The sequence below is a fragment of the Neophocaena asiaeorientalis genome, unplaced genomic scaffold (assembly GCF_003031525.2).
Source record: "Neophocaena asiaeorientalis asiaeorientalis breed wild unplaced genomic scaffold, Neophocaena_asiaeorientalis_V1.1 scaffold319, whole genome shotgun sequence".
Lineage (NCBI taxonomy): Eukaryota > Metazoa > Chordata > Mammalia > Artiodactyla > Phocoenidae > Neophocaena > Neophocaena asiaeorientalis.
The window spans coordinates 1,511,742-1,537,221 of NW_020174103.1; the positions used below are offsets into that span (position 1 = coordinate 1,511,742).

Genomic DNA, 25,480 nt, shown 5'->3' on the forward strand with positions numbered 1-25,480 from the left:
GAAAGCCCGTGTTCCCGTGTTTACCCAAGTGAGAGACAGAACTGAATTACAGAATCCTCGTCTGCCATCAGCGTTAAGTACATAGGCAGACCTCACCAAGTGACCCCTGGCAAAGGGAGCGTGTGAGAGGTCGCAGAGTCAACAGTAAAGGTCATTAAGACAGTAATCTGTGCTATTCTTGTCCCCACGCGCTTCTCAGCCTTACCTCCTGCTCTGAGATTCTGAACACGCTTTCGTGAAGGTCGTCTCTCTCCAGGGGGGTGCGGATCTGTCTGATGAGACGGTCTTCACAGCTCTCAAGCCGAAGCCTGAGGTTTCGGACTTCAGAGATGTAGAGATTATAAGCTGATTCCTCTTGCTCCTCTTTGAAAATAAATGTAATGTTTAGAAAATACCTCATTTTCTATCTTTTGGATGTTCTCATTCATGATTTAACATGGCAGTTTTACTACTACTAAAACACAACTAGTCAAACTAATGTTACCAATTATCACCACAAATCCACCCCAAGGATATAAAGCTTGAAATCGTGGACATTACAATTTATGAAGATTTAATAAAATTTCCCCAACGCCACTTAAAGTACCAATATCTGATTTATGATGTCTAAGGAAAGTAATATATTGCTCTGTTTTGTGTTCACAAAAATGTGAATTATGTTAGTAGCAGATTAGTAATAAAAACTAAATTAAATCCTTTACAATGAAAGGTAAAGATTATGTTAATGTTTAAAAATTTTTTAAATAGAGTATTACTACTAAGTTTTTTTGGTCTCTAAGTTATATCAAGTGTTTGGAATAAAATTTATATCTAACAAAAGTTAACAAGACAAAATCTTTTCCTTCAACCCCTGTATAAAGTTCAGGTTTGGTTATAGGAAATCTCTGCCCTTTGCTCTCAGTTTTGCTGTGAATCTAAAACTCCTCTAAGAAAAAGTCTTTAAAAAATCCAAGTTTGGTATACGGAAAAATAATTGAAACTTTTCTGAAACTAAAAGATCATCACTCTGAACATTACATTGCAAAACAGTGAAAATGTTTAAAAGTAGATACACTAAGAATTCATTGTCATACGACTTGGTTGACATCTTTTTATTAATTCATCATTTGGAAATAACTGAATCCCTCCTTGAATCTTCCTACTTCAAACAGGCATTTAATGTTCCAATCATTGTTTCTACCTATTACAGGTGGATTGACAAAATATACCTAAGATTGAGATTCCCATTGATAGCAGAAAATAGCCTGGACTAAACACCCATGGGGAAAAAAAGGCAAGGATTCCCATGCTTTACCTCTTTCTGCAGATTTAAGAAGTTCTTGATAATACTGCTTACACACATTAACCTCCTTTTCCAGTTGTGTTATATCTGAACCTGAAAATATTTGGGATTCCTGGCTATCTTCGAGAAAATCTTCAAAACGAGACTGTAGATTACTCAGAACTTGCTGATGTTCACCAGGTAACATTGTCTTTATCTAAAGAAGACCAGTGATCCATTATAGAACTAAGAGTAAAATTTCAAAAGGACAGATCTCAAGTGGGTCTCATGGGACATGAGTTTATGTTAATAGTCATAAATAGAAAACCACTGGAAATTAATTTTTTCTTCATTTACAATCTTAGGTTTTAAAAGATGAGAAAAAACAAGACTATAAAATTTAATAAATGAAATCAAACTACACCCATCTCTATATGCCCAAACACTATACCGTGTCTCCCAATGAAAATGTAAGCCCTGAATGAAGTATGGGATTTCCAGATTCCCCAGTCCTTAGAAAATGCCTTGTATACAGCAGACATGGGACAGATATTCATTGAATGAATGACTATTATCATGGAGCTGCTCGACTCCATCTTACCCCAGAAAAAATACAAAACCCACCCCTCGAGACAAGGGGCCCCAAATCTTTGGACAGGTTAGGTGGATGCGCAGATTTATACTTACTGAAGCCACATTGCTAGCTCGGATTCTGTCAATTTCATTGATGAGATAGTGCCAGGAGACCACACTCTTCATGTTTATGTGAGACTCATGCCAAAGGGTCAGGACGTTCTGATACTGCTGCTCAATTCTGAAATATATGAAAGAAAACTCAGATTCAGCCTTTCCACTCCTTCTGAACACATGCTACAATTTTTCTTTGTGTTTGTGACATATACTAGGTTTCCTAGTTCTAGGTCCTCCTGATCCTATGAGCCTTGTCAAAGCACTGATTGTTTCTTTAACCTTCAGAGAATTCCACAGCCAGGCCTACAACTGGAGCTAGTGCGCACAAACCTGTTTGCAAAGTCGACCGCCTCTTTATTTGGAGGAGGGACACTGAAGCAGACAGACGGGACCATGGCTTCGTTCCCAGTGGGGCTGATGACCTTCCACTTAGCACGATGAGAGTTGTTCGCCAAAACACATTCATCATCTTTGAAAATGGTTATCTGGTTTAAAAGAAGAACAGAATAACAAGATGAGGTCACTGTGGTACTCATCTTTTTCCACATCCAATCTTGGGATTTTTTTTTGTATTTTTGAGGTGGAAAACTTTAACACTAACGAGCAATATGACCTCATTTTTTAAATATATGAATAATGCCAGAATCTGGTCTGTTTCTAGGAGTTAAAATACCTCAATTTGTCTGTAGTCACAGATGGCTTTGATCGGAATAGAAGTTTTGAGTGGACAGTCAGGATTTCTTGGCTTCAGCTGAATGATTGTTTTTGCTCTCCCCATCAGGCTTGCGACTGTGCTTTTATACTGCAAAAGCTCTTCTTTCTCTTCCTAGGGAATAAATCAGATGGATTTTAAAAGTAAAAACGTGTGCACTCTGTTCTTTTAGGGCTTTGCCTAAACGAACTTCACCAGAAGAATCTTCCCTGACCACCTGGTCTAAGCTTTCAATCCCTCCCCACCCCCACTGACATCTCTCTTCCCTTGTTTTGTTTGGTTGTTTCTTTCCTCCTTCGCATTTACCACTATCTAACATACTATGTATATTTACTAATTTATCATGTTTATTGAGCCCCATCCCTGGCATATAAGCAGGATTCTTGTCTGTTTTGTTCACTGTTCTATCCCCAGCACCTAAAATAGTGTCTGGGATACAGAAATGCTAACAAGTATTTATGGAATGAATGGCTAAACACAGACACACACAACACAGTGAAAGCATTTTAAAATATTCAGGCAATCACATGAAAAACACTTTTGTTGTATTTGTTACCAAAAAACACTAAAACTGAATGTTTAAATGCTTGATTGAGGCAGAAATATCAAGAGTACTAATGAAACATGAAGTTCTGCACATAGAAAATATAATAAAGCACTAATCTAGTCCTCACTATACATCACTGATGAAACTTGCAGGTTTTCCTGTTCATACCATTGATTCCTGAACGAGGTCCTCCAGCTTGTGAATGCTGCTGGACCTGTCACAGCTGTACTTCCGCTGAATGGCATCTTTTAGATTCCTCAAGTAATCCGTGGCTTCTTTGGCATCATTGAAAAACTAAGGAAAGATGAAAACTGGCAGTTAAAGTGTATGTAATGTCAGCAAAGCCCAGAGTTGTCAGTTTCGAGTACCAGAGCCCTGTGTGGACCCCTCCTACATGGGAACAGAATATGATCACAAGACAACTTAGCCAAAATCATTCCTTTAACCAAACACCAATTCTTGAACTTGGATGATGATGAATGAATTCTAACTGTCCATCCAAAGTTTATGTCTATAGAGATCAGACTGGTGGCTGCCAAGGGGGAGGGAAGGTGGGGGAGGGATGGATGGATTGCAAGTTTAGGATTAGAAGATGCAAACCAGTATATGTAGGATGGATAAACAACAAGGTCCTACTGTATAGCACAGAAAACTATATCCAATATCCTGTGATAAACCAAAATGGAAAAGAACATGAAAAATAATATATACATATATATATAACAAAGTTTCTCTGTATACTGTGGTTTTGGCTCGATATTATTTTGACTGAACTTCTATTTCACTTTAGGGTCCAAACAGCTGTTAATCGGGGGTGAAATTCCAAGAATATTTTAAAATTTCTGAAGAACAGAAAGAAAGCTCTCTGTAATGAAACAGTTCCTTAATAAGAGAAGCATGGACAAAATTAAGATTTTCTGACATTTTAAGCATTTTTAAAGTATTTCTTCCTTACTAGAATGCTTCCATTTACCCTGAAGAACATATATCCCTATACCCTACAAAGAAAACATTTTGGTTTCTTTCCCCTGAACACTACATACATGCATCTTAACAGTACATTATGGAAATGTTTTCTGTAACTCAGCCAAAATTGCAATACCATCGATCGACATGGTGATTCTGCCTCCATACCTCGAAATAAGCGCTGTTATCCTTTATGTGCTTCTCTACGCACTGGCAGAGCTGCAGGATCCAGCTCCACTGCGTCTGCATCGCCGCTCGGTAGGCCTGACAGGTAAAAACATAGCCACTGTTGCCGTCTGGACAGTAAGACACACGACTTACTTCTCAAGCATAAAAGACTCTAGTGTCTACATAGATGATGAGAATTCTTTAACAGAGTAAGACTTGAAAAATCGGGGTAGTCAAATGTCCCTCTAAACTATGAGTTTCCAGTTGTACAAAGCCAGCCCTAAAAGTTTAAATATAAATTTTTCAATCAGTCCAGTCACTTTCTTACAAATTTTTAGCTTCTTGACCTTTTTTTCTTAAAATATATGGAAAAAGCTAGCTCTGGCTGTTTTTCCATGAAAATCTCTTTAATATTAGAAATGGATGCAAGCTATCCCAGCTTTTTAGAAAACCAACCCTCCACCTGCCAACACTTGCTTATACGGCATCTTCAGATATGCCTCTTTCATGACATTTTCCTTCATCTTTCTTTTTCCTGAATTTTTCTATTACTGGATCATAAAATACCCCTCCTGACACAAAAATACATGGTCTGTAGTTTTCTCTGTCTTTGCTTCCAAAACTAGTCTGGAAGCTCTTGGCAGGGGTGAGGGTGATTTATTTGTTTGTTTTTACTGGGACTGTTTGGGGAGGGTGGAAAAGGGCATAAGCAATCCCTTATTAGTGTAATTCTGGAATTACATTCAAGATAATACTAGGGGGACTTCCCTGGTGGCACAGTGGTTAAGAATCTGCCTGCCAATGCAGCAGACATGGGTTCGAGCCCTGGTCGGGGAAGATCCCACATGCTGGGGAGCAACTTAAGCCTGTGAGCCACAACTACTGAGCCCACGTGCCACAACTACTGAAGCCCGCATGCCTGGAGCCCGTGCTCAGCAACAAGAGAAGGCACCGCAATGAGAAGCTCGCACACAGCAACGAAGAGTAGCCTCCACTCACTGCAACTAGAGAAAGCCGACGTGCAGCAACGAAGACCCCAACACGGCCAAAAATTTAAAAAAAGAAAAGATAGTACTAGAAATTTTTATTTCATACGTTTTTACTTGAATTTTTATTTACCACTTGGTGTCTCTTTCCTGAGAGCAAAAATATTGTAGAAAAGACACCTACTTACTAGAAAACACGCAAGAAACACCCTTTCATATTTAAGGTTCAGTTCACTGGCTTCCGGAAGAGGGCGCCCTTGATGCTCTAATGACTGTCTTATGTAAGCCTGTCCTTCCTCCTGGAAAAAACACTCCTGCTGAGCTCTGTCCAGGCAGCTTTCTGGGTGGAATGCATAAGGCAGCACTGGAAATCTGGCAACACATCTGGATCACATTACCTGCTCCCTCCAATTAAGCTACTTGAGTAAATTGGCTATAAAAGATACATCGTGCATGGTCAGATTATTAGTTTCTTTTTCACATAAAATATAAAAGAGTTAATAATTAACTATTATCCATTGCCCACAAGACATTGGATGGGCCCATGGAATCATAAGGACAACTACGGCTTAACTTTATTGTTCCAGAGACTTTCAGTTAATTAGACTAACAGCTCTACCTAAAAGTAATCAGGTTCACATCCACATTTTCCATTCCCATCAAAATTCTCAACCTACAATCGTATTTCCTAACAGCTTTCATTCCTCTACTCCAAAGAATATCTATCCCACCTTTAGTTGATCATCATAGAAAAGTATATCCAGACCCTTCATGATTCTAACTTCCTTTCCCTGGTGCCACCCTACCTTCTGTGTCTTTAACATTCCTATGCAGCATTTCCTGGGGATGAAAACCACGTTTTTATATGAAAGAAGGTCACCTATAATATTCCCAAGACCACCAAGTGAGGCCTAGAATTTTATGAATCTTTTGTGTCACGAAGACTTATTTCAGTGAACAAAGACTCTCAGATTCCTTTCTTCAATTGCGTGTCCCATTGTAAGCACAGCTTCATTTTTCTTCCTCTGGAAATACACCGTATCTGTCCACGTTACATGCTTCTCGCCCTCTTAAATCACCCCCTGCACATTCAGACAGTCACTAACTCTAACCAGTAGATATCAGGCCCCAAAAGTAAACACACCCCACCCCACCACCACCCCACGGGCAGCCTGATAAACCCTAGGTCAACCCTCCCCTTCTGGGTCTGAAATGTGAGTGTTACACCCTGAGGAAACACCTCACAAAACCAGATCATGAATACAATTAGTAAATTAAATAATAATAACTAGTACTTCTTGAGAACCTACTGTGTACCAAGAACTGAACTAAATAGTAAGAGTACATTCTTCTTCTTCTCACACAACTCTTTGGGTTAGAAGCAATTTCCCCCATTTTAGGTAAGTGAATGGGACTGAGTAAGGTTACGTCGCTGGGGCAGTGTCATATGGTTAGGAAGAAATATCAGCCTCAAAGCCTGTCAAGTCAAGGTCCTTTATAGTTACTGTACTACATCTCTTTGGCCACAGGGGTTGACAAAGTACCTTTATTGGAAGTGATGAGTGGGTGACACACTTCAGCAGAACTGAAGGCAAATCAGTATGATCTGTCAGAAACATTCTTTTTGATTCAGGTTATAATAGAAGTTTGATAGTTTGCATTTTTCAATTTATCAACAATAGAAGAATCTGAAGGGTAATAATCAAATGTCTGTATTCCACTGTGACTATTACACTTTCTGACTTACCTCAATGGTTAATCGGGCTGGGTGATTTTCCAGAAGCAGCTGCTCTGCTATCTCCTGAACTGATTTAATATTTTCTTCCTTTTGATCAAGTTCTCTCATTAATTCCTAATTTAAAGAAACAAGCAAGAAATATGTTAGAAAATGACAAAACCTGAAATGCATTTTTAACATCTAGTTACAGAAGTCATACTCACAGCGTGGTAATCTTTTTTCCGGGCTATGTTGGTATTTCTTTCACTCCAGTCATAAGCAACTTCCCCCTCTTCTTTTTCATTCAACCAAATAAGCTCATTAGTTGCACGAGTTACAAAATTGTGGAGTGTATCAAGGTGCCGTTCCTGATTCCTGGATGTGTTCTTTACAAGGAGAATCATTGTAAGAATCGTGTCTTTGCCACATAGAGGTAAGGGGAACAGGAAGTTAAAAAAACTTACCAAGAGTTTTGCATACTGATTTTCTAATCTGTGCAACTTTTCTGCATAAGTTAGTTTAAGAGGTGCCGTCATCTGGATCTATAACATGGGATAAAAAGATGGCAAGGTTAGGAATCTTAAGGAATTCTGATTCACAAGCAATGTGGCGTTTACCCTGTTGCAACAGGGTCTTTATAGAAAGAGCAGAACAGAAGCTGGGATGAAATACATACAGATTTCAAATTCACATACCTCACTGATTTTAGCTTCTTTGAGGCTAGATTCAAATTCTTCAATAGCTTGGTGAACATTTTTATGATTTTCTAAATGGCTTTCAACACTTGGCAAATCTGATCCCCATTCAGTGCGGTCCAGCTGCACCTTTAAATAGAAAGATATAAGGTTTGAAAAAGAAACTGGTAGCAATAAAGCCTGAAATTCAGGTAAAGTAAATATTTTTACCTGCATCTCATCAACCCAATTCAAAAGATCCTGAACAAATTTCATGTTGATTTCCTCTTCTGTTAAATTCTGATCCAGTAGAGATGACTTGAGAAGGGGCTTTCGGATCTGCATCAGCTTCAGAGTTTGCAGGGAATTTGTCTCCACTCCTGAGCTGAAATTTGGAACTAATCCTGATGGGAAGCCAGGTGTATATGCAGGAGTGACAGATGGGGTCAGGCGGGAAGTCAGCCCTGATGACAGGCCTGAGGTCACGCTGGACGGGGTCAGGGAAGGCGTTAGACCCTGGGTCAGCCCTGAGTTCAGACTGGCATTTAAGGTCTGTGCAAACCCTGAGTTTAAACTCTGACTGATTCCTGATATCATGAGCTTCGTCTGCTCCGCTGTCAGCACGCGGCCTTTGCTGTACACTGAGGAACATTCATTCCTTAAGGCCAGGATGTCATCGCGCAGTTTTGCAACCCTGGAAAGAAAATCAAAAGGGATAAGCTATAATATAAGAGGCATTTTTCTCAAAGAGTGAACTCTAATGTAAACTAGGGACTTTAATTAACAATAACATATCAATATTGGCTCATCAGCTGTAACAAATGCATCACACTAGTGCAAGACGTTACTAACAGGAGAAGGGGCTTTGAGGGGGGATATGGGAACTCTGGACTTTCCACTCAATTTTTCTATAAACCTAAACTGCTCATATAAATAAAGTCTATTTTAAAATGTCATTGTAATCACATTGATAAAAGTTTGCATCACAGTTTTTTTCACTGAATGTTGTACTATAAGTACTCTGCATATTATCACTATTTTTATAACTATAATTTATAATGAACACAATTACTACACTATAATATGATCATTCTCCTACTATTTGACATGTAGGATTCCAAATTTTTGTTACTATAAAATATTTCTGACATGAACAAAGGCTTTTTTCCCTATATTTATTTAGATATTTTCTATATTTAGAATTACTATAGATTCCTAAAAGTGGACTTACTGGGTCAAAGCATCATTTATAATTTTTGTTTTATATATCTCATGTATTTAGATATTTACATATATATAGTATTCAACCTGAAAGGTTCCATTCCTACTCCCAAACCTACTTCTCAGAGATACAGATGTTTATGCACATATATTTCTACCAATACTTTATTAGGAACATTTTCATGATAAGATAAACAGAAAACTGAAATGCTGACTTAAAAGATAATTTTCACATACTGTCCCTTTTTCAAATATCACACATGAATATTTCAACTGTATGTTAGTTACTACAGAGTTAAATATTATATGTATCATAAAATTTTTTTCTATTACTTACCTTTGAAGAACAAAACCTACTAAACACAACCAAATATGACAGAATTAACATGACACACATTTTCAACAAAAAAAAGCTTAAGAAATAGTTCATAAAATTGTCACACTCTAAATTCTTAATGCAGGTGCCATGAAACAGTCACCCAGAAGGACAGGGCTGACCAACAAGCACTCTTACCTCTGTACCAACTGGTCTGCCTGGTAGTATTTTCCATCAATAAGAATCTGTACATCAATTACATGCTGGCGTAAAAGGTTCTCACATTCAAGGACATAACCGGCAATTTCTGCTTCATTCTGAAACTGCACCCCGGATTCTAATCTTTTAGAATCCTGTATTTTTAAAAGAACTCAATATTAATTCTACATTAATTAATTAATTAAACAAGTTTCAAAACTAGCCTCAAATATAAAACTCGAAGTATTAGAACAGAAGCCACTTGGATTTTCTCTGTTTTCCCTTTTGCTTCAAAAACATCTTTTCCCTCAAGAAAGCAAAGTAATCATAATCTTTAACTTTGTTTCAGTAGACCAATCTACCCAACGTTATGCAAAGTTTTAGTTCACCCGAACACACTGACCCACTTACTGCAATCCCACCAGCTCCTGAAATGAACTTACAGACTGGAGAGCGTTTCGAGCAAGCATCAGTTTGTCTTCACAAATGACACTGCCCCTCTGAACTCGGCTGGCAATCTGCTGCAACATGTCCAATCTAAAAGAAGGAACGAGATAAAATAAAGCCTCTCCCTCTAAGGTCATAGAGTTGGCCATCCCTGAAAAATGCAGCCCACCAAAAGAAAAAACACAATTCCACACCAATGACTCCATACCTGTGTCCATCAAAGGATTCATTGCCAAAGCTAATGCAGGAATTGATCAGCGTTGGACCACAATGAACTGAGAGGAAATTTTCATTTGAATCAAGACTGGTTCGTGTGCTAGTCGTGTTACTAAACACAGAATCACTGCTACGGTAACTGTAACTACTGCTGTGCATTCTTATCCTTGCAAGGATGTTCTTTCCTCCACCATTAAAAGTAGACTCAAAAGTAGAAGGTCTACAAAAAGCGCTACTTCTAACGGTGAAGAGTGGCGGCTGAATGGTACAGCTTTTAATGGCTCCTTATATATCCTCCAACGTGCATATTCAACACACAGCAAATAATACACTGATAGCCATTCAGAAGAATCTCGCCTAGAGCCATGGGTTTACTAGCTGAGGTCTCCCTTTTGTAGCCTGCACTAAAGCCCTACAAGTATGGACAAGGCAGGCTGACTGGGGCGTCACTGGAGAAGACTTGCCAAATATTTTCACCAAGAGTCATCCATTTGCAACTGCCTCAAAAACAACTCTGATGCCTCCCAGGAGCCCAGGTACGATTAGAAAAGGTTATTCTGGCAAATCATCAGCTAAAAGAACACAAAGAGTCAATCAGATCCTGATCACAGCTTTTTGGAAAAGGCCAGGTCTGTACTGAACAACACAGGGTTAAAAACTGATACTTACAAGCACCTATAAACAAATGAGTTTGAGGAGAAGCAAAGTACTTTTCCTTTTTAACCACCATGGTGTTTGTTGATTAGGTTAAATTAATGGAAAATTGTCCGTTTACCTTTCTTTATAGGATGAGCTCCCAGGAATATTAGGTCTAATGGTACTGAAGTTACCTTACATTTTTAAAAGCCAAGGTGCTAAGAAGAATATCAGTGCAATGCTTGCAAATTTAATTTGTCTGTGCTTATTTTTCCTTTCTATAGGTTATTACCTGGCCTAAGATCATTGGCTCTTTCGCATCTGTTTTTTACACACTCCCACGCTGCACAGCTATTATTTTGCAATACAGAGTTAATGCCAAAAAAAACTTGCTGCATCAAGAAAAATGAAGGCATTGAATCAGCCAAGCTCCTAAATATTTTCCTGTCCCTAACACTGCAAGGCCAAACTGTTGCTTCTCCATCTAGAGGTAGATACTGTTCTTTTCACAAGGCAAGAAAAGGAAATTTGAGAGTGCCATGTCAGATATAGTTAGTAAAAAGAAAAGCACAAATAGTAATAGCAGCCAGCACCTAACATTTCTGAAGCAATTGTTACATGCCAGGAAATTAACTAATCATTTTACAGACATACTTAGAACCACCAAATGCAGTAGGTGCTATTACATCCTGTTTACAAAGGAAGAAACTGAAGCTTAGAGAGGTTACTGAATCTAAGATTACAGGGCTTGTACACTGAGCTAATAATTCATCCAGGATTGACTGGCTCCTAGACCTCGAACTCTTAACCATTGTATTCTTTCGTTAACATATATTAAAATCCAGCTGCTAGTCTATCGACTAAAATCTACCGCGTACTCTTTCTGTGGCATCCTTTTCCACTCTTTCTGATGAGATGCTGAGCGCCCCATCTGAACCACCCAGAATTATCTCCTCCATAAAAGGTCCATCCTGGGTATTTCGAGCTTGTTCTGGTTCTAATGATCTAGTTATGTAGACAGAATAGGCTGCTTAACAAGAGTGTCATCAGTGATTTAAGAAAGGCCTGACAAGTTAGACCTGCCCCTGTATCTTCAACACATTAGTTCATATTTCTTCCATGTGGAAGTTACGAGGAGGCGCAGAGAGCATCAGGATACTGATAGCAGGCAGGGTGTTAAGTGTTGGCGCCACGAGGAACTACAAAAACAGGAATCTGTCTCCACGTTACTAGAGCTCACAACTGTAGAATGGGCAGCGCTTAACCAATCACAGACACAAATACAAAATTACAACAGAGATGACGGCTATGAAGGAGCAATCCATATAAACAGGAGGGTTATCACCAAGACGTCTGAACCAACCTGGGAGACTGTGGAAAGTTTCTGGAGGAAATTACATTGAAGCCGAGATCTGAGAAAGACGAGGAGTGAAGATGGGATGAAACAGACTTCCCAGCCAAAGGATCAGACAGTGCAGAGATCTCATAAATGGGGGAGGCTGGGACTTTGGCAAGTCAGAGCTCCTGAGAGGCAGATGGCGTGACCGCACTGCAGAAGCGAGGCGGCGTGGGGCCAGTCGGGCCTGAGGGTGATGCCTGGCCTGGCCACCGGTCCCCAGGCTGTAAGGCCAGCCCCATGGACTCAGGCCACACAAGCCCCACACACCACAAGTCAGGCTGGGATGTAAGGACTACCCCAGAGACACATCCATCCAACAAATGTGTCCTGAAGACCAAGCAGGACCTTCCCTGGCAGCTGGGTGTAGCGGGAGAGAAAGGATGAAGGTCAGTGATGTTTTCAGGGCAAAAAAGCAGAGAGGGAACTTAAGCTAGCATTTACTAAGTGTTCTCTAGAAGCAGCCTCACTGCCCTTCAAATAGAAGGTTCACTGCCCCGTAGAAAGAGGGCCGTAGCCAAAAATACAACAAGAAACAAGATAAGTTCATGGTTAGTCTATGTTATGTATGGATGAACTTCTGGATCCAGGCCCTGGCAACTTTAAAGTCAGTTGGAGAAATTCTCATGGGTCATCCTGATTGGCTTTAAAACCGTAACCATTGTACGAGATGAGATTTCACACACCAACCTAGGCCCTCTTCAAACACTACTTCACCGATCCCTCCTCAAACCTCCTGGAAGAGTTTCTAGATAAGAAAATGGAGAATCAGAAAAGGCTAAGTGACTTATTCAAGGTCACACAGCCAAGTGAATGTAAAAGGTAAATGTTGGTCTCCAAAGCTTAAGTTCTTTCCACGACACAGGCTGACCCCTCCCACTGGACACCCAGGGCAGAGGCCATCCCCACTCACCTTTCCACTTCGGGACGAAGAGCCTTCTCCCTCTCGAGCATGGCAATGATGAGCTTTCCCCACTCCTTTTCTATGTCATTGGGATGATAACCTTGAAGGAGTTTGATGCGTCCAAATTCTATCCAAATCTAGAGAAAACAACAACATAAAAGTTAATGTGAAGCAAAGATGTAAAAAATTATGTTTCTTACATCAAGGTATATTATTAAAGATAACATTGGATACCTTATGATACCACTTATATGTGGAATCTAAAATATGACACAAATGAACTTTATGGAATAGAAACAGACTCACAGATACAGAGAACAGACTTGTGGTTGCCAAGGGGGAAGAGGGGTGAGGGAGGGATGGATTGGGAGTTTGGGGTTAGCAGACACAAACTATTATATATAGGATGGATAAACAACAAGGTCCTACTGTATAATAGCACAGGGAACTATATTCATTATGCTGTGATAAACCATAATGGAAAAGAATATGAAAAAGAATATACACATATGTATAACTGAATCATTTTGCTGTACAAGAGAAATTAACACAACACTGTAAATCAAGTATACTTCAATAAAATTTTTTTAAAATATTACATTTGACAATACAAAGGAAATTTCTTCTTACCTCTAATAATTTATACAGGCGTTTAATTTTTGATTTTTCTGTCTCCTTTGGTGGAATTTCTGCTTCTTTAAACTGTAAATACTGATTATAAAGTGCCTAAAAAGAAAGGGAAAATAAATGAAGGGCCAAACTTCAAAGACCTGTTTTCATTATCACATAATGTCACCACTTGAAACGCTATTTACTCTGTCGCGTGCCCTCGGTGGCATTCCTTTATAAAACAGACACTCAAGGACGCTGCTGATTCCCAGCCAGTCGGTAACCAGGCTGTATGGGATCTGAGGAGGGTGTAATTATGGCTATGAGCCCTGATTCAACATAGGCTACCCAGCCATCTGGATAGTGAAAACCACAGCAGTATCTACTATGGCTCTACTGACAATCTCTCATTATCCAAACAAGAAAATACATACTTTAAAAGATCCACTTCCCAAATGCCGTACTTTAGCTTTTAGTTTTTGGAAAAATCATCTGATGCAATTCCCATAAAAAGGGGTGGGGAGCATTCTCCTCTATTTCATGGTCTACCCTTGAAAACAGAATTCTCATCAGATAGATAGGACTAAAATTTTGTTTCAATATCCCATTGGCTAAATTAAGCAGATCTTATAAGTAAATGAGACAGATGCTATTGGTTGCTGCTATTATTATAAAAGTTTGAACCATATAATTAAATTACTATCTAATTTATAGATATTAACTTGGGAATCTCTTAAATATGTTTATTATATTTATTAACAAGGACCTTATAAAAATTATGTTGATAAAGCATCTCCACATTTAATAAGTGTATACTAATTATTTCATCCTAATTCATGCTGCTTTAAGACAAGTCCCTGCAAACACTCAGGCAGACACATTTCTTTGAAGGATTCCATTTCATGTTTTGCTGGCTAATAAAATTATTTGGTATTTCCCCACAATATATTTTTTTCCTGTATCACGTCCTATCCCAGGCAACAGTCAGTAATCTGTGTAGTCACTTGAACTTCTTTAATAATTTAAGAATCTGTATTAATCAGAAGCCAGCAAGAATTTACTCAAATGTCTGGACAAAAGGAATCCATCTGGAAATAAATGGAACTTGAAATCTGAAAATTGGTTTAAACTCAAAATGCACCATTTCAGGATGTCCATAGGTGAATAAGCACGGAATGCCATCACGGGCTACCCACTGTTCACAGTAGACATGCTAATAGAAGGGGGAGGAAAGCTTTCCTGCCAGGAGAGGTTCCAGCCACAGAGGGAGACATCACACAAACAGCTTCAGAGAGAACTTAAAACAGCATCACATCGACACACACCAAGGAACTTTGTGCCAAGGACAAGTTCCCCGTGGCAACGTGAATAAAAGCTATTCCACAGATGTTCCGTATAGACGCATGGACACAATTACTAACGTTAACAGGGCCCACCCTGGGTTAGGACCATTTTTTGCAATGCTAGTCTGATCCAGAAAACAAAGTCTGCAATTCAAGGAATTAGACTTTGTTTTTCATATTCGCATTACCCATTTCTTGAAATAAAGTACACTACTTTGCTATGACAAATCCCAATGTACAAAATGAGACAACTTATTTTCAATACGTTTCTATATCTGTACTATCTTTTAATATTTCTATAATGTCTCTGCTCAAAGAGATGGACCCAGGTTCTTAGGTAGTAGTAAATGTTCTACTAAACCAGGAACTCATTTATTCTGGGAGTCAGATATGTATTTTCGAATTCATGGTGAAAGACGGTATGTACCTCTTGCTGTACCACAGGAGCCTCTGAGGCCGTTTTTTAACAGGATGTGACCACAGGCACAGGCCCTGCCATGGTCGCATTGCACAAGCTCCCGCCCCGCATCGTGCCCCAGCCATCTGCTGGCTCCAGGCATCTCCCAGGCACCAAAAAGAATCTGGCAACGTCACTTCCAGAAACCTTCCCAAATTAAACCTTAAAACTCTCAGCAATTCAGACCAAAGGGACTATAAATTTCTTTAAGATGTTGTCACTATTATCTTTTAATTATTAATGTTGACTTCCATTTTCTCTGTACAATAGGAGACGAATAAATAAATAATTTGCCTGATGATTAGTACCTTGCCAAGGGCAATTTTTCTTCAATTTCTGAAATGACAGAACCATTTCAGCATTATTTAAAAGTTTAATAATAAACTCAATCCTACTTAACTTCTATAGGGACACAGACCTTGACTTCTACAGGATTATTAGGAAATGTTCTCTCGGACATAGTGGTCACATGGTGTCTGATCCACTGGACGAGGTAGTTGACCATATTCTGGTATTCAATCCATTTGACTTCAACATCCTACAACGAGAAGATGGCAGAGAAGGTCTATATCTGCAGATTGTTAACATTCACGTCTAACACAATCTGGCCAGAGGTCATTCTGTGGATTTGCAGGGCTTTAAGCCTGACGGTGAGGACCAGCTCCATGTTTTCTTCCTTTCCACCCAGTCCCAATCCTTTCCACTTAAACAGCCTTAAAAACACACGATCAACATCTGACCACTAAGACTAGCCTAAGGAGTGCCAGCTCTGATCCAGGGATCTAGGCTGCCTGAAGCACTGTGTTACAAAGGCTTCAGAGGCTGCATTGAAATGTAGCAGAAAAAAAAGAACACTGTGATCAATTTGGGGTGTTTTCCAGGCACTCAAGAAAGGCACTCAAAAGGCTTAGCCTGCATAAGCCAGGTTAGTTGCCCTCTCTGCCAACCTTTCTAAGTCCACCTTATATCTGAAAGTCAAAGAGCTATGCGATACATAGGAAACCAGACAGGAGTGAAAACTAGAAGAAATGTACATGTGGGATGATTCAAGTACTGTTAGGCAAACTTTTTTTAAAATGGAGGAGACTGGAAAATTGTAAACTGCCTTACTCAATTAAGTATTTGATGACTGCTTATGATGTTCAAAGCATTGTGCTAAGCATTGTAATAAAAATATAATACTTCAAGACATGATCTCTTTTATCAAAGATTTTCTGTCTAGATGAGGACTCAGAGAGTCATAATATAAACAGTTACGCAAAATGAAAAGCAGCATTTAAGAAGTGCTGAAATAACGGAAACGGGTACGTACATGTGAGGCGCTGAGGTAAGAATCAGGTGAGCATAAATGTGCCTCAAAATGATCACTGAAGGTTTCCTGGGAGAGGGAATCCCTGAGCAGTTGTACCATGACCAGTAATTGTTGGTGGCTGGCAGAAGGAGCAGAGAAAAGATGGGGGATGGGGGTCAAGGGAGTCAGGACTCTGAAACAGAAATGCCCCGGACACCACAAACAGTTCATGTGGGGAATGATGTGGGTAAGCAGAACTGATAAAAGGCAGAATTGTGGACGTCAGAACATCCAGACTGGGCTGAACCTCGCAAGCCACATGCAGCCACGGAAGTTTTTCTAGCTCATGTGGCGACAATGTGCAGAGTTATGGGAAGAGAAAAACAATGGAGAAAGTAAGCCAAAAGAAAGCTGTCATCCTCATTCTAGTGAAGGGGTAAGAGTGAGGAACTGGGTACAGGCAGTGAGAAGACCAAGCAAGGAATGGCCACAATAACATTTTGGAGCAACACTCAACCCTGAGTCACTGGCAGACACTGGAGCAGAGGGGGAGCATGGGACCAAGTCACTTGGGGACCAGCCTTTGTGAGAAAGAACATGAGGAGAGAATGGAAACAAGCCTCAAGCAATAGCACACAGAGGCGAAATAAGAGACCTGAAAGGGGAGCTCCCAAACCTTCAAAGTGAGACAGAATAAAGGAGAAATCTGCAGGAGGAGTGGAGAAGTCAGGGTGAGGGGGGTCCCCCCAAATGCACATCATGTACAGAGTGTCCCGTCCTCCAGAAATGCACAGCACTTGGCAGCAGGACCAGCACAAAATGCACCGCTGAAATGAACTGCACAGACTTTGGGAAGCAGTGGACTAAATAAAGAGCCCAAAGCTACTCGTCAGAGACCATGTCCTGCTACGAAGAAGCTCCGTTAATTTGGCAAAATCAAATCGCCCTCCTTCAGGCCTCACCTTTAAATGAGAAACCAACTCAGAGCTACCTTATCTCCTGGGATCATGTAAGTTAAAAAACTTGAAAGTGATTTCAAAAGTGAGATAGTCTCTGCATACCTTCTCTGCAGAGAAGGATACCAAGTAGGGCAGCTGTAAAACAGCAGTAAGTTTAAAAAGAAAATCTCTAAATTAAGTGACCTATTAACTCAAATCCTTTAAAAAATATTTGATAATTAAAAACTATAAACTCATACAACTTGACAGCAAAAAAAATAATCCAATCGAAAAAAGGGCAGAAGACCTAAATAGACATTTCTCCAAAGAAGAAATACCAATGGCCAACAGGCACATGAAAATATGCTCAACCACGCTAATTATTACAGAAATGCAAATCAAACCTACAACGAGGTACCACTTCCCACTGGTCATTTTAATAATGGCCATCATTAAAAAGTCTACAAATAACAAATGCTGGAGGGGGTATGGAGAAAAGGGAACCCTCCTACACTGTTGGTGGGAATGTAAATTGGTGCAGCCACTATGGAGAACAGTATGGGGGTTCCTCAGAAAACTAAAAATAGAATTACCATAAGATCCAGCAATCAAGCCTCATCTACCAGAGGGCAGACAGCAGAAGCAAGAAGAACTACAATCCTGCTGTCAGTGGAAAGAAAACCACATTCACAGAAAGACAGACAAAATGGAAAGGCAGAGGACTATGTACCAGATGAAGGAACAAGATAAAACCCCAGAAAAACAACTAAATGAAGTGGAGACAGGCAAACTTCCAGAAAAAGAATTCTGAATAACGATAGTGAAGATGATCCAGGACCTCAGAAAAAGAATGGAGGCACAGATCGAGAAGACGCAAGAAATGTTTAACAAAGACCTAGAAGAATTAAAGAACAAACACCTAGAAGAATTACAAAACAAACAAACAGACATGAACAATACAATAACTGAAATGAAAAATACACTAGAAGGAATCAATAGCAAATAACTGAGGCAGAAGAACGGATAAGTGACCTGGAAGACAGAATGGTGGAATTCACTGCCATGGAACAAAATAAAGAAAAGAGAATGAAAAGAAATGAAGACAGCCTAAGGGACCTCTGGGACAGCATGAAACGCACCAACATTAGCATTATAGGGATCCCAGAAGGAGAAAAGAGAGAGAAAGGACCAGAGAAAATATTTGAAGAGATTATAGTTGAAAATGTCCCTAACATGGGAAACGAAATGGCCATCCAAGTCCAGGAAGTGCAGAGAGTCCCAGGCAGATTAAACCCAAGGAGAAACATGCCGAGATACGCAGTAATCAAACTGACAAAAATTAAAGACAAAGAAAAATTACTAAAAGCATCAAGGGAAAAATAACAACATACAAGGGAACTCCCATAAGGTTACAGCTGATTTCTCAGCAGAAACTCTACAAGCCAGAAGGGAGTGGCACGATATATTTAAAGTGATGAAAGGGAAGAACCTACAACCAAGATTACTCTACTCAGCAAGGATCTCATTCACATACAATGGAGAACTAAAAAGCTTTTCAGACAAGCAAAAGTTAAGAGAATTCAGCACCACCAAACCAGCCCTACAACAAATGTGGAAGGAACTTCTCTAAGTGGGAAACACAAGAGGAGAAAAGGACCTACAAAAACAAACCCAAAACAATTAAGAAAGTGGTAATAGGAACATACATATTGATAATTACCTTAAATGTAAATGGATTAAATGCTTCAACCAAAAGACACAGGCTCGCTGAATGGATACCAAAACAAAACCCAAATATATGCTGTCTACAAGAGACCCACTTCAGACCTAGGGACACATACAGACTGAAAGTGAGGGGATGGAAAAAGATATTCCATGCAAATGGAAATCAAAAGACAGCTGAAGTAGTAATACTCATATCAGATAAAAGAAACTTTAAATAAAGAATGTTAAAAGAGGTAAGGAAGGACACTACATAATGATTAAGGGATCAATCCAAGAAGAAAATATAACAATTATAAATATATATGCACCCCCAACATAGGAGCATCTCAATACATAAGGCAAATGCTAACAGCTATAAAAGAGGAAATCAACAGTAACACAGTAGTGGGGGACTTTAACACGTCACTTACACCAATGGACAGATCATCCAGACAGAAAATTAATAAGGAAACACAAGCTTTAAATGACACAATACACCAATATCCCGGGGATGCAAGGGTTCTTCAATATATGCAAATCAATCAATGTGATACAGCATATTAACAAACTAAAGAATAAAAACCGTATGATCATCTCATTAGATGCAGACAAAGCTTTTGACAAAATTCAACACTTATTTATGATAAAAACTCTCCATAAAGTGGGCACAGAGGGAACCCACCTCGACATAATAAAGGCCATATATGACAAACCCACAGCAAACATCATTCTCAATGGTGAAAAACAGTGGTGCTGGGAAAACTGGACAGCTACATGTAAAAGACTGAAATTAGAACACTCCCTAATACCATACACAAAAATAAACTTAAAGTGGATTAAAGACCTAAATGTAAGACCGAACACTATAAAACTCTCAGAGGAAAACATAGGAAGAATGCTCTTTGACATAAATCACAGCAAGACCTTTTTTGACGCATTTCCTAGAGTAATGGAAATGAAAACAAACAAACAAACAAACAAACAAATGGGACCTAATGAAACTTAAAAGCTTTTGCACAGCAAAGGAAACTATATATATATATAAAAAAAAAAAAAAAACACCCAGGTATCCCATGCCTGGGCATATAGCCAGACAAAACTCTAATTCAAAAAGATACATGCACCCCAATGTTCATAGCAGCACTATTTACAATAGTCAAGACATGGAAACAACCTAAATCTCCATTGACAGATGAATGGATAAAGAAGATGTGACACGTATACATACAATGGAATATTACTCAGCTGTAAGAAAGAATGAAATGATGCCATTTGCAGCAATGTGGATGGACCTAGAGATTGTCATACTGAGTGAAGTAAGTCAGAAAGAGAAAGACAAATACCATATGATATCACTTATATGTGCTATCTAAAATATGGCACAAATGAACTTATCTATGAAACAGAAACAGAATCACAGACATAGAGAGCAGACTTGTGGTTGCCAAAGGAGAGGGGGTTAGGGAAGGCATGGAGTGGGAGGTTGAAGTTAGCAGAACTATATTCAATATCCTATGATAAACCATAATGGAAAGTAACATTAAAGAAAAGAATGTGTGTGTGTGTGTGTGTGTGTGTGTGTGTGTGTGTGTAACTGAATCACTTTGTTGTGTATAGCAGAAATTAACACAACATTGTAAATCGACTATATTTCAATTAAAAAAAGTCATATTAAAAAAACTGTAAAAAGCACTGTCAGAGAATTCAGTCAATTCTGAGTCAGCAGCTTCAGAATGGAAAAATCAATACTCACGTTTGCACCAATGCCTTCACCACCTTCAGGGACTTTGGGAAATGCGTCATAGAGAGATGATACATAAGTTATTACTGATTTTTCATCAGGTGAGGAGACATCAACATCTAAAAGCAGCAACATGAATTATTTCAAAATGCTGATCAATTACTTTGTATCAGACTTTCCAGCCCGTGGACATCTGGTCAAAATAATCACTCACCTTCAGGATCCAGAAGTCTTATAACACCGATTTTTTCTGCTACATAGAAAGCGTGCTCTAAATTTGCAAGGTTGCTTTGAACAGCAACAGTATTCATGTCTATCAGGTCCGGCCTAGGAAAAAATGCACCATATTAATGGTGTTTTTCACTTGCCAATTCAACATGAAATTTACATGTGTACATATTGACAGAACAACTCCTGCAAATATTATTACGAAGCCTGTGTTGAAATACAGAGTTTTTCATCCAGTCTTTACCAGTCTGTGAACTAAAAACGACCCCTGCCATATCAGTAAACGAAGTATGTTGAAGCCTTGAAGCCATCACATTACAGCCACCCCGACCTTGAGTCCTAAGGGAGCTCAGGAAGGAAACAGGATGCCCGCCATCAAACCATTAGACACTGCAGTCACCCCTGATGATGCACCCTGAGAAGACTCAGAATGAGAAAAGCAGGATACTGGCCCCAGACAGCTGAGGTGCATATCAAAGGAATGATTTCAGTAAGCCCAGACTCTTGCATCTTCCCATAGAAAAGCGCTAAATTCCTTAACTTGAGATGTCTGCTTTTCTTTAATTAACAGTAATCATTTGATGTTCCAACTCCCTGGTCTTTGTTGCTCCCCACTTGCCTCTTCAGAGCAGTCCCTCAGAGCTATCTGAGATGCTGTGTCCCGGGATTAAGTCCTCAGTCTTGTCCACCGAATAAAACACAACTCTCAACTTTTAGGTTGTACATTTTTCAGTCGACATTCGCTTCTCTCATAAACTTTTGTGTGCCGAAAGCAAATGTAGGAAAATATAACAATTTTAATGTATAAACTTTCAGCAAAGTCTACAAATTCCTCATGATCAGAATATATTGGGCTGGCCAAAAAGTTCCTTCATGTTTTAAGTAAAAATAAAAGATACATTTTTTCATTTTCAACAAGAACTTTATTGAACAACGTATTCACCGTTTTGTTCCACTACCGTCTGCCATTTTTCAGGCAACTTCATAATTCCATCTTCCCAAAACTTTTTATCTTTTTGAGCAAAGAACTGTTCCAGGTGCCTTTTACAATCTTCCAGGGAAATGACATTTTTTCCATTAAGAGAATTTTGTAAAGACTGAAATAAATGGAAATCCGAAGATGCAATATCTGGTGAATACGGTGGATGAATCAGAACTTCCCAGCCAAGCTGTAACAGTTTTTGCCAGGTCATCAATGAAACATGCAGTCCTGTGTTATTCTAATGGAAGATTATGCATTTTCTGTTGACTAATTCTGGACACTTTTTGTCGAGTGCTGCTTTCAGTTGGTCTAACTGGGAGCAGCACTTGTTGGAATTAATCGTTTGGTTTGTCTGGAAGGAGCTCATAATAAAGAACTCCCTTCCAATCCCACCATATACACAACATCACCTTCTTTGCATGAAGACCGGCCTTTGGTGGGGTTGGTGGTGGTTCATTTCTCTTCCGTTCCATATCATTGTACAGTATCCACTTTTCATCACCCATCACAATTTGTTTTAAAAACGGAACATTTTCATTTTGTTTAAGTACAGAATTGCATGCGGAAATACAGTCAAGAAAGTTTTTTTTCACTTAACTTATATGGAACCCAAACATCCAAGCTATTAACATAACCAAGCTGGTGCAAATAATTTTCAATGCCTGATTTGGATATTTTGAGTATGTCGGCTATCTCCCGCGTGGTATAAGGTTGATTGTTCTCAATTAATGTCTCGATTTGATCACTATCAACTTCAACTGGTCTACTCGACCGTGGAGCATTGTCCAGTGAGAAATCTCCAGCATGAAACTTCACAAACCACTTTTGACACATTCGATCAGTCACAGCACCTTCTCCATATACTACACAAATCTTTTGTTGCGTTTCAGTTGCGTTTTTACCTTTCTTGAAATAATAAAGCATAATATGCCAAAAATGTTGCTTTTTTTCTTCCATGTTCAATATTAAAATGGCTACACAAAAATTCACCAATTTTGACAAGTTTCTTTTTTTTAAATGCACGCTGATATGATAGCTGTCACAATACAAGCTAACAAAATTGTTTCGAATGAAGTTAAAGACAACTAAGCGCTACTAGAGGCATCTTAATGCAAAAAAGCAACAAATCTTTTGGTCTACTCAATATATGAATATGTGTCGCATTCAATCTATTTAAACCCCACTACCTCAAAAGCATCCATCTAATCCAACTTCTTCTCATCCTGGGAGCAGAGATCAAGCCCCACCTCCTCTGTGGTGCCTTCACTCATCTTTGCAGCCCTCATTCCTTTCCCCTCTGTTCCCTGAACTCTTTATAGTCTTGGGCCTGTGTCAGTTAATTTGGCACCTGGAATAATCACATACTTCTTTGCCCTCTAAATTCACTGTTCAATGCGCAGGCACATCTTGTTTCTCCTGACTGGTCAACTCTAAGACTGCAAGAACCATGTGGTTTTAATGAACCTTTGTATTTTATGCTTCTGCTGAGATAAAGAGTGGCGTATACATTGTAGACACTTAATAAATATCTACCAATAAATTGGTAAGTAGGTTGGTTAGTAAATTGAACTATAAATGAAAGACTAAAATAAGCATTAGCTTATATCTTCACGAGCACACATTACACACATACACACCCCAGATTTCACCTCTTTCTAATCTGTGAGACTTCCATGATGCTCTAAACCACAGGGATAATTGAGGCTGGCTCTATCTACATATAAGACAAGAAAAGACTTCCTGAATACTCCTTGAATACAAAGTGACAAAACACGGTAGCTGGAAACTTAACTCAAGGCCAGAAGCCAGTCAAGAAACTTTCCTCTCAAAACCAAAGCATTAAAAGAATGCAGAAACAAATGTGCAAACAGTAAAGTCTTCAAAAATAGTGGCACCCACCTCTAAAATCTCTAAGAACCTGTTTCTCAACATCTAAGGAAAGGCTCTCTTTCCAACCACCAAAGGCAATCTGCTTTTCTCAAAATAACCCTTTGAGGGTCTGCAGAAAGAGTGGGAGGGCTCAGAGGTAGTATGGGAGGATGAAACACAATTATTCTGAACACTATGAGAAGACTGTTTACATGAGGAAAATATATCATTTATCTTAGGGAGGGAAACAGAAATCTGTACTCTTATTTTTATCTGATGAGAAAGCAGACCTCCAAAGAAATCTACTCACAGTTTTACAGCCCTTTGAAGCGTTCATAACCTTGATTTCTTTTTTTTTTTTTTTTTTTTTTTGGATTTTTTTTTTTTTTTTTGTGGCATTGGGTCTTCATTGCTGCACGTGGGCTTTCTCTAGTTGTGGCGAGCTGGAGCTACTCTTCATTGTGGTGCGTGGGCTTCTCACTGCAGTGGTTTCTCTTGTTGTGGAGCATGGACTCTAGGCACACAGGCTTCAGTAGTTGTGGTGCATGGGCTCAGTAGTTGCGGCTCGCGGGCTCTGGAGCACAGGCTCAGTAATTGTGGCGCGTGGGCTTAGTTGCTCCGCGGCATGTGGGATCTTTCAGAACCAGGGATTGAACCTGTGTCCCCTGCGTTGGCAGGCAGATTCTTAACCACCGCACCACCAGGGAAGTCGAGAAGTGTTCATAACCTTGAAATGTAACTACCTACCTACCTATTTCCCAGGAATTATTTGGAAATTCTTTTCACATTACCACCAATATGATCACTGAAAAGGGAACCCACATTGATTACACGAACTATGAATCTACTGACAACAACATAAGTAAATGACATACCTAAAAATAACATTTTTTATTCACACAGAAGTATTTTGAAGAATCTTCCAACTTCAAGATTACTAAACAGGTGTGGATGATAGTCTAGACAAAAACAAACCTCTGAAGTTCAAAAAATTGTTTTGCGTCCACAAAGTTCTGACATTTTAAAGAAATAAAAAACCAACGTTTCTGAGTTTGCCAAATCTCCCGACAAGAAAGGGCACGTTACCATGCAAAGCCTGCCATTAGCAAAGAAAGTAAACACTGAGTAATCCCCGAGAATGAATAAAGTCATTGAAGAATTTAGTTCTCCACTGAGAGAACAAAACATAAAGCCTCCTTCAGAATGACATAGTTGTTTCAGCACAAAAGCAGCTGTGTAATGCATCAATCTGGGGTAAGTCAC

General features: G+C 39.2%; 1 protein-coding gene across 1 annotated transcript in view; it reads right to left on the bottom strand.

Annotated features, from left to right (window-relative positions):
• Window positions 1–25,480, bottom strand: part of DST (dystonin) — a 485,281-nt gene that overhangs the window by 171,431 nt on the left and 288,370 nt on the right. The window contains exons 10-28 of the mRNA XM_024754681.1: window positions 21,353–21,465; window positions 21,151–21,257; window positions 15,883–16,002; window positions 13,686–13,781; window positions 13,065–13,192; window positions 9,900–9,993; window positions 9,457–9,611; window positions 7,953–8,415; window positions 7,743–7,871; window positions 7,512–7,589; window positions 7,272–7,433; window positions 7,078–7,182; window positions 4,345–4,440; window positions 3,379–3,504; window positions 2,625–2,777; window positions 2,282–2,436; window positions 1,949–2,075; window positions 1,295–1,478; window positions 206–363 (exon numbers count right to left, since the gene is read on the bottom strand). Of these exons, the coding sequence (XP_024610449.1) occupies window positions 206–363; window positions 1,295–1,478; window positions 1,949–2,075; window positions 2,282–2,436; window positions 2,625–2,777; window positions 3,379–3,504; window positions 4,345–4,440; window positions 7,078–7,182; window positions 7,272–7,433; window positions 7,512–7,589; window positions 7,743–7,871; window positions 7,953–8,415; window positions 9,457–9,611; window positions 9,900–9,993; window positions 13,065–13,192; window positions 13,686–13,781; window positions 15,883–16,002; window positions 21,151–21,257; window positions 21,353–21,465 (2,749 nt within the window). The remainder of the gene's footprint in view (window positions 1–205; window positions 364–1,294; window positions 1,479–1,948; window positions 2,076–2,281; window positions 2,437–2,624; window positions 2,778–3,378; window positions 3,505–4,344; window positions 4,441–7,077; window positions 7,183–7,271; window positions 7,434–7,511; window positions 7,590–7,742; window positions 7,872–7,952; window positions 8,416–9,456; window positions 9,612–9,899; window positions 9,994–13,064; window positions 13,193–13,685; window positions 13,782–15,882; window positions 16,003–21,150; window positions 21,258–21,352; window positions 21,466–25,480) is intronic.